At 37.0% G+C, this 12572-nt stretch overlaps 1 protein-coding gene across 1 annotated transcript in view; it reads left to right on the top strand.

Moving 5' to 3' along the window:
* The window catches only part of GNGT1 (G protein subunit gamma transducin 1), a 39059-nt gene extending 32765 nt beyond the window's left edge, over positions 1-6294 (top strand). Inside the window, exons 2-3 of the mRNA XM_019798587.1 lie at positions 2108-2213; positions 6166-6294. Of these exons, the coding sequence (XP_019654146.1) occupies positions 2118-2213; positions 6166-6294 (225 nt within the window). The 5' untranslated portion in view covers positions 2108-2117. The remainder of the gene's footprint in view (positions 1-2107; positions 2214-6165) is intronic.
* The last annotated feature ends 6278 nt before the right edge of the window (positions 6295-12572 follow it).

The raw sequence follows: 12572 nt of genomic DNA on the forward strand, positions 1-12572 counted from the left end.
ATCTCCCAGACATCACCAGTTGAAGTGTTTCCCATCAGCCAAGAACAAAACTATGCAGAAAGTTTGCCCTTGGCAGTCAACAAGTGCACCTGCTGGGGAAATGAGCACCTCACCCTGGAAAGGGGGCTCTAGGAAAGGCAACAACAGCATCTGCTATGCATGATGTTAAAGGAGCCAAATCATGTCCACATGATATCCCTTAAGAGCACTTATAAAGCCACCTATCAGCGAGTGCCATGTAAGACAGCATACTTTGAAAGCCTAGAGGTGCAGAATAAGTGGGTAACCCAGCTAACATGTGCTGAGCACTTGCTCTGTGGCACATATCATCATGCAATCTTGATTCCCCTCAAGAAATCTACAATGTCGGTAATCCTATTGCTCCTATTTCCTAGTAATCTGAGGCACAGAGAAGTTAAGTAACTTGATCGGGGCCACACCCCTAGCAAGAGCCTATGAGTGATCATTTCATTGGCAATAACATAGTAGGGATTCTCTAAAACAGAGAAAATGAAATTCTAAGACCTATTCTAAATCAAAACCTCTTAGATTGGGCTCATATTTTTAACAAGTTCCTAAAGTGATTTTTACACACACTGAAGTGTCAGAGCCATTGCCAAGTGGAATTAGTTTTCCAAGATGGATAAAAATTGTGCAAAGGACAATGTCAACAGCTAAAAATGATCAGAGGTAGATATGCTTGTGAGTGGTTACACATAGTCTGAAGGCAGTGAGAAGGAAGGGGGCAATGAACTTGAGCATGGGTTCTCGAATACCAAACAATAATTACACAGGAAGGAACAACTTTTTGTTGTCATATTGTTTCTTAAAATAAGAACAGAAGAGCAAAAATAAAAAAGGATGGGAAACATTGACTTTGAGTACTCACAGAAGTGTTCTTTTCTGTATCTGTGCTGGCATATTTAGGCATTTGCCCCTAAAAATATGCTAAAATGTCTATTTCCCAGAGAAGAGTCTATTATAAGACTGAGAAGGGAAATAGTATTTCCTCAAAGGTTTTGGAAATGATAACACTATATCAGCACACAGAAATAAGTTAATTGCTGATAAATTATTAGAATATTTTTATGTAAATGTGCAATGTGAAGTTGTTCACGGAAATAGCATGTGACCTAAATATGTCTACTTGCATAAAAATATGTCAGTATAAAAATTGGACCAGGGGGACAACAAAGAAAAAGAGAAGACCAAAGGAGAGATTGTAAGTGTGATGCCACTTGGCTATAGTGAAATATTTACCACACAATTGCATATGGGTACCACCAGCTACTGAACCATCTTCCCCCATTGCCCATTGATCTAATTAAGGAGAAGAGATTGCTGAGAGTGCAGAAGATGCTTCTTCTATGATGCCCATCAGTAGACCAGACTCACTATGTCACCTTTAACCTGCTACATTTGGTCATCATTGCTTTCCAATGCATTTAGAGAGTTACACAGAACTTCCTGGTATTGTTTAGAAACACATTCTAAGTAATATGCTAGTTTATTTCTGATTAATGAAGTTGTTTGCTCTATCTCCACTCTATTGGTTCATATTTCAACCTATAATTTATAGAGAACTTATAATAGTTTTTGTATCGTTCTCTGTTAATACCAGATTAAATACTCCAGCGATTTAGGGGATCAATAGGCAGTCCTCAGAATGACCTCAAACTAACTTAAGTGGCATATATCATATGATGGAGGGCCTTGGTGTTGGAGATGAGGTTGAAAGCCCAAACTTTTACACCACGCCAAAAAACCAAAAAACAAATAACAGGGAAAAGGAGAGGCTTTGGATGTCTAAGACCATATACTGATTTAACTGACCTCTCTCCAAATCCCCACAAACCTACTAGCAGGTGGTTAGAGTCAAATGTTTGGTTTAATCATATTAGTGAAGATTATAAAGAAGCTTTAAAATTGCAAGGCTGGTGTGTGGTGCTGGATTTGTGCAGAGAACATTCATAAGAAATCAGTTATCATAGAAAGCTAAAACAAAGAAACCGTTCACTTAGTAAGTTAAGAGCTGAGGGACGGGTTGGCTAATATTGACCTGAAACATGTCCAGCAATTTGAGTGTATGAACTGTCTATTTTTTCAGCAGGTAAAAGATGCCAGTGATCAATATTGAAGACTTGACAGAAAAGGACAAATTGAAGATGGAAGTTGACCAGCTCAAGAAAGAAGTGACTCTGGAAAGAATGCTGGTAAACTGTTGCACTCTTTTGAATTTTATTTTTAACTATAGATATGGTAGGACTACCAGGTCAGAAATTGTTGCAGGGGAGCAGAATTTGCCACCCCAAACAAAATATACCTCCTTGACATAAGTATTATTTTAGGTTGGTTATTTTTAAGAAACAGCAAAGAGTGGAGAATATCTGGAAACTGAGTAAAAGTTGTCCTTTTGTAAGAGACATTTATTGTTATAAATTATTCCTTCTCTGTACCAGGAAGAGAAGGATGACTCTAAAACTCTTATTGTAGAGAAGGCAAGGACTTAAACGTGCTTGATTTAAGTGGGCTTTTGGTGACTGCCCTTCTTGTAAACCTTCCATAACTGGCCCTTCCCCCATTAACCCCCCAACATCTTTTGTCTTCAGCTGGAGATGGTATTTAAGGGGGGTGTCTTGGCCATTTCAGGGAGTTACTTGATTTTCTTGGGTCTCTCCCATGTATAAAGGGGGTATACATGCTATTAAATTTCTGTGTGTTTTTCTCCTGTTAATCAGCCTCTGTTATTAATAGGACTGTTTCAACCAAGAACCTAAAAGAGTAGAGGAAAAATGATTTGTCCTCCCCCACACCATTCACTGGAGAGGCTCAATGTAGTTAAAAATGAATTGTTCAGGTAAAAATTCATCAGAGATTAAGGAAATTAATAGTCATAATTATCTCTTGATTTAGACTCTAAATCAAAGATTTGGCAAACTATTTTCCATGGGCCAAATCCAGTCCTTAGCCTGTCTTTGTATGACCACTAAACTAAAAACATTTTTCCATTTCTATATAGTTGTTTTAAAAAAAAAAAGAGAGAGAAAGAAAAAGGAAACAAAGAATATGAGACAGAGACCATATTTTAGCTAAGCAGTAAAATGAAGCAATATATATAGGCATTTTGTTTTTGCTTTTCTAAATTGATAAGCTTCTCTTTATTTAATGCAATACTTTGATGTTTAAATTCTTTTAGCCAAGACCTCATGTCCTCCAGCACTGTCATGGCTAGTAATGAATGAGTACATTCTATTCCTTCTTTGCAAACAAAAATGAGTTCAAGTACAAGAATTCACTCGTTCCTCCTAAAAACATCTGACGGATCTTGGAAATGGTTACCAAGAATTCTCTGCCATTAAAAAGAGAAATGGCAAAGGAATAAAGTTTCCTCCAAACAGTGACTGAAGCTTGGAAAATGTAGATATGTATTTTAGATCTCTCCATTTTAGGAAAGTAAGTAGAACAAAAACTCCTCCATGAGTGATAAGAGTATATTTTATTTTTTTAAAAAAACTCATTTTATCAAGCCAAAGCAGAAAAGGGGTTTGTATTATCTTCATACTTTGCTCAAGACTCTTTTTCCCAATAAAAATTGGAATTTTGGCTTCTTTTACATTTATAATTGTTTCAAACTTCCCTGTTGCCCTTTCCATACAGGCAAAACATATTTTGCTGTAAAAATAAAATTAAATATATATACAGCACAAAAAGCTTGGAACATATAACAAAAAGTTAAAATCTTTATAATTTGGGAAAAATAAACTTTTGGGAAAAAAAGGAGTTATTTTTTCTTCTTGAAACATCCAAATGCTGTTTCATTATTTATTTATTCAGGATTGCTGTTTTGAAGGCAATTTGATCATATTTGTGTTTATTATTCATTTGTGGCAAGCTCACCGGGGAATTTTTATTTTGGGTAAACATCATACGTCACCGTCTATCAGGTTTGGGGGTTCCTTTTCCCTGCTACTCAACATCTCCTTGCTTTTGGAAGTCAATTTAATACCAGACTACCAAAACTACACATACACACACACAACACACACACTCTCTCTCTCACAAAAATTTTCAGTCCTGAACCTATAGTTCTGACACAGGATGGCATAGCGTCTTTCTAGCTAGGTCCAGTGTATAGACACTGGACCCTATCCCTGGTTCAGATTTGGGCTCCACAACTTTCTCCCTGTGGAACACTCACCTGAGATATCTTCTGTAAAATTGGAATAGTAACAGCATCTAATTCAGAGGGCAATTGGGAGGCGTAATTGGGTTAATATATCCAAAGCTCTGAGAACAATACCCAGGACATAGCAAGTGCTTTCTAATATTTTTATTATTTTTTAAATTATTATTGATATCTGTGAACCAGACTGGTTCATAATATGCTTCAACCCATTTTGCTATCAAGGCACTAGTATCGTCAGAAGACACAATTTTTTGCATCCAGTTTTTAAAGCTGACAGAGTTGCAATGACTGTATGTCAGTGCAATAGGCAAAGACGAACGATAATCTTTGTAGTAACAGCCAAAAATAGTCGCCATTTGATTATTTGTTATATGCTAGGCACTTAATGCAACCAGTGTTGCTCTTCCTTTTTCATAGATAAAGTAACTAAACCTTAGATGAACTCTCTTAACTAATGATACAAGCAGGTAAGTGGGCAGAGCCAAAATTCAAAATTGGGGTGGCCTGAATCCAGTGTCCATGCTTTCCACCATGCCATGTAATCCTATATTAAACTATATATACTTAATAAGCCTCACTGAAGTAATTTTTGAACACACACAAACTCACATAGGATTTTAGGTAATTTATTGCTCCTTATAGCCTCAGATCCCCAATAGACATTGTCAAAACCAACCCTTCACTAACTCTAGAATTAGGACAGCAATAAACCTCTATTCCTGACACCTGGTTGGGTCAAAATAGCTGGTGTTTGGAGGAGTGGGGAAAAAGTGAACCTAAATCTTAATTTTGAATTTTGAGAAGGAAAAAAATGTGAATCTAAATTAATGCATATTTCAGAATTGTATATAAACTATGAGTATCATCATATGAAGGAGCCACCTGACCAATGCCTTGCCCCAGTTAGAAATGATGTTTCCTGATGTGTAGATAATGAATTTGCAGAGTTATAAAGTAATCTTAAGTCTTGTATTAAATGTTGCTGGAAATTTGCATACAAAAATTATATAAATATTGTATTTAAAAAACACAGCAGATTAGTTAGATAGCCTGTGGAATGGCCACCTAACGATTGCCAGAAAAGAAGTAGTTTCATGTTAGTGTCATGACTAGTAGATTAAGTGAAAAGGAAACAAGCTGAACGTTAAAAGAAATGAATAATTTGAGCTTGTGTGTATATGCATGTGTATACACACACGCACACGTTTATATTTATATATGTAATAGAACATTGACTCTTTCTAAAAGGTGTGTCAAGTTGTACATGGACCATTTAAGCTCTGGCTGAGTCCATTAAAATACTAACGCCTGATTTTTCATGAAGTCATTACCATAATGGTGCAGAGGAGTGAAGAGCAAGCTCATAAACAAAAATAATGATTTAGTTCAATAAATACATGTTTACTGAGCACCAGCTAAATGCAGTCTCTGTTCTAGATGCCTGGGATACATGTGAACAAGTCAGCCAAAGGTCCTTGACCCTTTGGAGCTCACCCTCTAGTGCACTGTCATGACTAATCATTGTAAATGAGTTTAAAATAAAATTATATGTGTATACTTCTGAGAATTCAGGAGTGGTGATAAGCCTGGAATTTAAAAATTATTCATTCCCTTCCACCTTTACAGGTCACATTTCTGGAATGAGGAAAAAGATGTAATCAATGTTTACTCTGGTGACACTGTTGACCTCTCTGGCCAGCTGTTTTCTGATCCCTGTTCTGATCTCCTTTAGAGAAGCTGGAGGCAGTGTCTCCTAAGAACCCTTAGCTGGAGTGTGGCCAGATGGATCTCCTTTGACTGAAGATATCCAGGAGGACAGGAAAAAGAGCAGTTATTTCTTCTTCTCTCCTAGAAAAGACATATGCACTAGTAGAAAGCAGAACCACATTAAAAAGAACACAGAAATTAGAATACATTCTTGGATTCTGCAGTATTCTATAGTAAACCAAATGTGTTATTTCTTTCTCCTTTCCTTTAAGGTCTCCAAATGTTGTGAAGAAGTAAGGGATTATGTTGAAGAAAGATCTGGGGAAGATCCACTAGTAAAGGGTATCCCAGAGGATAAAAATCCCTTCAAGGAGCTCAAAGGAGGCTGTGTGATTTCATAAGAAAAAAGAAATTCCTTGGAATAGCTTGAGCTTTAATGACAGTACTAATTTTTGGTCATCTATAATAATACTATTAAGCATGTACATAACCTTTTAATTTATAAACATAAACTTTTAATAAAAATTGGGATGTGATAATGCATAAATCTATGTTTTTCTTTAAGTATTTAGCACAGGGTTTAGCACATAATTGACAATAAATATTGATTGACCCCTTTCTTTAACGATAACTACTATGGGTGGCTGGGTGGCTCAGTCAGTTAAGTGACTGACTCTTGATTTTGTTTCAGGTCATGATCTCAGGGTGGTGAGATTGAGCCCTGAGTTGGGCTCCATTCTGGGCATGAAACCTGCTTAGGATTCTCTCTCTCCTTCTCCCCCTTCCCATTCACACTCTCTCTCTCACTCTCTCAAAACAAACAAACAAACAAACAACAACAAAAAACAATACTGTGTTTTATGAATGAGTCTATATTATCCTGGTTGCCAACATATATTTAATGTTTTATGTTTCTTAACTTCTCTTTCAACACTATTAATATTCCAGCAGGAAGTTTCACGGTTAGCCTTATATTTGTTCCAACCTTTCTCTTGCTTTATAGAATTAGGAACTCTATTATTTTGATTCATGGAAGACCTATCTTGACAAAATGTGTGCTCTGAAGATTTTCATTGTGGATGTTTTGTTTCCCTTGCTCTCTCAACCTCAAGTCAGCAGGGATGGTTTTAACATAACCTCTTCCTACATTCTTAACATTTTTACTTGTTACCAGTGATGTAACTTTTTACCGGAATACCAGCTGGATTAAGAGGCAGTCTGTGGTCATGGAGCACTATGGATTTAACCAGCACCAGAGTAAAGGTTATAAGAAGCCAGAGGGTTCTGGCTCTGGCACTTTACTGCCTAACTGACTTTAGATAAATTACTTACTCTTTCTCAATCTCAGTTTCTTCTACTGTAGAATAGGAAAAATAATGGTCCTGTCCCCTTTTTCGTGGGGAGCTATACATTACACTAGGGTGATTATGGCACTTAGAATACTCCCTGGCACATAGTAAGACCCAGTAAGTGTTAACTAGTATTGTTACTGAGAAACTGGGCAAATATCCAGAATCCTTTGAGATCCATGCTATTCCATCCCATCCCTAAGAAGACTCTCACTAGTACAGTCCTTTTCCCTATAGCTGCGTAAGAACAAGATGATAGAAAAATAGCTATCTTCTGCATCATCTTGCTAACCAGTTTCCTCCTGGCATCTTACTGAGTTGACATAAGCCACATTTCAGTACCTTTGTGCTAGTGTCTAAGAGATAATTTGCCTCTACTTCTGGAATAAATGATGAGTGCTGATTATCGCAATGTGGAAATGACCTTTGTTGTTAGTGTTTCCTTATTGCTATCTCACATTTACAGTGCTATTTTTGGATACATCATTGATCAGAATACAAGGAAATGCTCATTGATTTTCATCCTTTTTAAAAACAAGAAGTATCTATTATTTGGTCTGGAAGGGAATCTCAAGGTGGTCCTAAATTTGGCTCCTAGCACAGTCCTTTTCCACTCTGCCCGTAATAGATGCTCAACAAAGATCTGCTGACCCTTGTCCAACCCCTATGTTTTGAAATGGAGGAAGTCTAGGCTCAGAGAAGTGAGTTGGCAAGTTTCTCAGATCCAGACTGTGGATCTCAGGCTGAATGGTTAACACCACACTCTACCACATATCAAATAGGCTCTGGGTATTAAGAGATTCCACGATAAACTACTGGAGTTTATCTTTTTCCTCAGGAGACGCTCTTTTCCCTGTTTAAAATTACAAAACTCCTCCCCAAACTCCCCTCCACACACACCTTCCTATCTCCCTGTTCCACTCTTGGTTTCCACAGCACCCATCACCATCTAGCATACTATACATTTTACTTGTTTGTTTAATTGTGGGCTGTCTCAAAGGTATTTCTACATGCAACTTAGTGTTTATTAAGTGTTCCACTTATCTTTTTTCCCCTGATTAAAAAAATATAGAGTCTTGGCTATGGCATTTAGTAACATGTATGGTCATAACCAAAATCTCTAGCTTTTATCTAACATTGGAAATAGTTTTGGGAGGCAGATGATTCTAAGTTAAAACCCTGGCTTGTCCACTTTCTACTTCAGCTCTTTGAACATCAGGGTTTTTTTACATATAAAATGGGAGGATAGAATGGATTCTAATATGAAAATTTAAAATCACTTAGGACAGATATAGATAAAAACCTGATAAATATCCTCTATTATAATAAACCCTGAAGACTTCCTCTAGTCAACAAACTTAAGTATTAAATAATCCCTGATATGTCACTCCACTTCCCTACTTTCTGCAGTTTAGTCAGACTGATCTCTCCACCTGAGATGTCCCTCCGCTCTAACTCATTTCAGCCTTTTGAAATCCTACTCCTAGAGTATTCTGTAAATCTTCTAACTCATTTAACATTGCTTTGCTTTCTTTTATTATAGTCTGTGTGGTTGTCTTACTCTCAATTCTGTATTGTATATTTCCCAAGCCAGAAGCTCTGTTCGTCTTTGAAACTGCCATACGAACTCATAAATTGTCTACAATTTAATTGGCTTAATAAGTGTTCAATTAAAAGCAGGAAAGGACAGTACTTTTTTATTTTGGAGAATTCAGAATTTTTATTAGCTTAACTAAGGATTAATGAACAGTAGGGTAACATTCCTATTGCTTAGAAATACAGACGTCTGCAGGAGTTGGAATAAGATAGAAATCATAGAAAGGAAGTAGAGAAAAAGGTGGTCTAGAAAGAAGGATGTGAGATCATGACTAACCCACAGGCTACACAGCTACAACAGTGAGTGATTTTTTCCCCCAGTTATTTCAGGGCCATGGATTACCAGGTTAAAAGGAATGAAATAAGACTACGGGGAAACAAAAAATATTCTAGGCATAGCCTTAACATTTGGCTCACCCACAAAACTTCCTGGTACCAGTAATGAGAATGGATTAAGTATATACATTTACTGTAATATATCATTTGAGATACTTGCACCTTGAGGGTATTTTGTACACATAGGCGAGTATAAGCTTTAGCAAGGAAAAACAAAAACTTACACTATTATTTTAATTTGAATTGATTTGATTTTAGCCAGATTTCAAAACAAGGCTAATATCAAACATCCTAAATTCCTAAAATAATGTATTAACATGAGGAAAAGAGGAAACTGAGTAATGAGAATGACCAATTACAATGGAAATTAAAGTCTTATAAAAGCAAAATTGATAAAATAAATCATTTTGATATGAATTATAAATAGTTGTTAGGATGATCAGAGCATCAGACATAGGTCATCCTGTTACTTCACATTATTTCCACCTAGAAAAGGAAGTTTATGCACATAGTTACATGAAATGGGTGAGTTTATGAAATGTTCCATGTGATTGTTATAATAAAATGAACTAAAAGTGAACTGAGTGCATCAAACGTGTTAAATATGTTCCTTAAACACCATCATTTTAATGGCCTATACAGTCACCATTAACTTTATAAATTCTAGAAGAGCAGAATAATGTATTTCCACCAACAAAACAAAGGCAGAGAGTATCTATGTCTTGCAAAAAATAACAAAATAAAGTAAGACCAGAACTCTGGTCTTTTTGAGTTCCACCTAGCATTAAATCAACTCCAATATAACTCCCCTCGATATTTTCTTACACAGTTTCCTTTATATGGATTTTTTAACAACACACTTAATACATCAGAAAAATAGCCAAAGAATTATTTTTTCCTTTTTTTGCATGTCAAGGTAAATATTTCACGGTCTTTGCTCTTTCATACTTTAAAAGTAGAAGTAACCACATGGCTAATTTTCTTAAGCAGATTTCTCTAAAACATTTATCAAAAGACAGTGGGGTAATAAAAGTTATTTTCTGATTATACCTGTTATTTTCATTGCAGAAAGGTTTGTACACGTACTATTTTGTAAAACAACTTTTATTAAAGGTAATATGTAAAATAGAAGTAAAAAAGCTAACATGACGTTTGGATATAACTCATGTGGATTTTAAACTTTGTTTATCCAAAAAGTTTTGTTGATAGAACATTTCTGTGAGAATACGCAAGAAATTGTTTACCATGGTTGTTCTCTGAGAGGTAAATTCTATGTTTAGGGATGGGGGCTACATGCTCTTCTAAAAAGGAAAGTGTTCCCATCATTTGACCATTTAAAACCAAACAGCAAAAGACATTTTTCAGAATGCTGTGTGATCCTGGGATTTCAGCATTTCCAATTCACTTTAATCAGTTTACTTAATATGATATTAGCACCATGCATTGTTTTATAAGAGTAAAAACTAAAAAAAAGACTAATATGTATTTCATCTCCAATTTAAGTCTCATGGTACTGGGGAAGAAGTTAAATAACCTGTATGGATTTTATAACTATTTATCACTGCATGCAACTAGATGATTTCCTACAGAAGAAGTTTCCAAGCCAAAATAATTCTATTTTTATGATTTAGAACAGACATACATTAAGTACTTAACCACCTTATTTAATTTGGGCGCTGAGCTTATTTAATTTGGGCCATGTTAACCGCTTTCACTAACTTATTTAAGCTATTTTTAACCAACCTTTTAAATTTGAGCAATGGGGAATCAAAAAATATGAATTGCTTTTGGAGACAGATATGAGTTTTTTGTCGTGGCTCACCGCATACTAACAAGGGAAAACTCTGGCAGCTGATTTAACTTCTTTGAGCCTGGGAGATCCTGGAATGTGTGGTATTTCAAATAAAGAAAAAGAAGCTCCTAAGCAGTTTCCTTTGTGAAAGTGATTTCTCAGATGTGGATAGATAAATGCAATTAGAAACAAAACATACCTTAGATAATTCACCGTTCCCCTTCCCCATGACCTATTTTATAAATTAGAAAACCAAAAACCAGAAAAAAATAAGAGACTTTTCCAGTGCTAGCCAGTGGCAGAGCTGGGACTAGACCCAGAGTACTCACCAAGTAGCTCACGGTTCTTCTCCTTCCAGTATATTCATTGAGGATAAGCAGGTGCAACCTAGAGAGAAATTAGGAACAAAAACCTTTGCTTATAAAATAGGGAGTGGCCTGCCGTGTCTAAAGCCAGGTACCCTGAAATACTCAGTTCAGGCCATCACCCTTAACTTGAATTTGACTCTGTAGGCAGGAGGTCATCTCCAAAGAGAGAAATATCTGACTGCTTGGGAAGCTTTCTTACGTTCAGGCTTTATTTTTCTTCTAATCTATTGAGCACCATTAACAAACAAAACATGAGGTTTTAGTTTATAGTCAAAGGGAAACTTTATATTGCAGGTAAACGTGTCACAACCCACACCTTTCCTTGCTTTACCAAAACAGCAGCAAGATGAATACTGCTTTCCAGATAGTGGAGAAACCGAGGCTGAGTGAATCCACTGCCTACATCCAGGAAGTTGCAGGAGCCAGGAATTCATAACCCTTGGGGTAAACAGTCACCCAAACCTTGGCTGATGGGGAATGGAGAAACACTTTCTGGTAAGAACTTTAAGATTCCTGCTTCTGTCTTCCCTAGTATCATTCGTTTATCCTCCAAATCATTAGAAAACATTCCTCTGAAGAAAGAATAAGAACTCTGTTGTGGAGGATGCAGAAAATTTATTCATGTCAGAAAATGGCCCTGTAAACAATATTCACATCCCCATGCCCCCTTGACCCCCAAATGTGTCAATATGTTTCAGGCATTTAACAGACTGGATGGATATACATCAACAGACCTAGTGGGTGTCTCTGAGATTACAGCTCAGTTTCATTTTCCTCTTGGGCCTTTTTTTTTAAGCGTTCACATTTCCCACAATACATATGTAACTGGGGAAAAGTAGCATGCTGTATATTTTTGAAACTTGGAGAGGTGAAGGGCCGTTATTTCCTGCCGGGTAGTATCCTCCTTTTCTTGCTTCACAAACAAAACCCGGATGTGACTTGGGAACGGGGAAAAGAAAAAAAAAAGGAACAAAAAGTAAAACTTTGGTTGTTTCTCCAGGAAAGTGGGCTAGCGCAGCCCAGCTGTCGGGCCCGCAGCCCTGGCTGGTCCCCCGAGGGCGTGGCAGGCTCCGGAGCCGGCAGGGGGCCAGCATCCCACCCGGAGCTCCGGCAGCGCTCAGCTTGTCAGGCTCCCTCTCCACTCAACCCTCCCGGGCTCGCTGGGGCAGGCCTCCCGTGGTCGTGGGGGCCCAGGAAAGATCCTAGGACGCAGGGCAGGCGTGAGGGGACGCCCCGGA

Source organism: Ailuropoda melanoleuca, chromosome 1, assembly GCF_002007445.2.
Source record: "Ailuropoda melanoleuca isolate Jingjing chromosome 1, ASM200744v2, whole genome shotgun sequence".
NCBI classification, from domain to species: domain Eukaryota; kingdom Metazoa; phylum Chordata; class Mammalia; order Carnivora; family Ursidae; genus Ailuropoda; species Ailuropoda melanoleuca.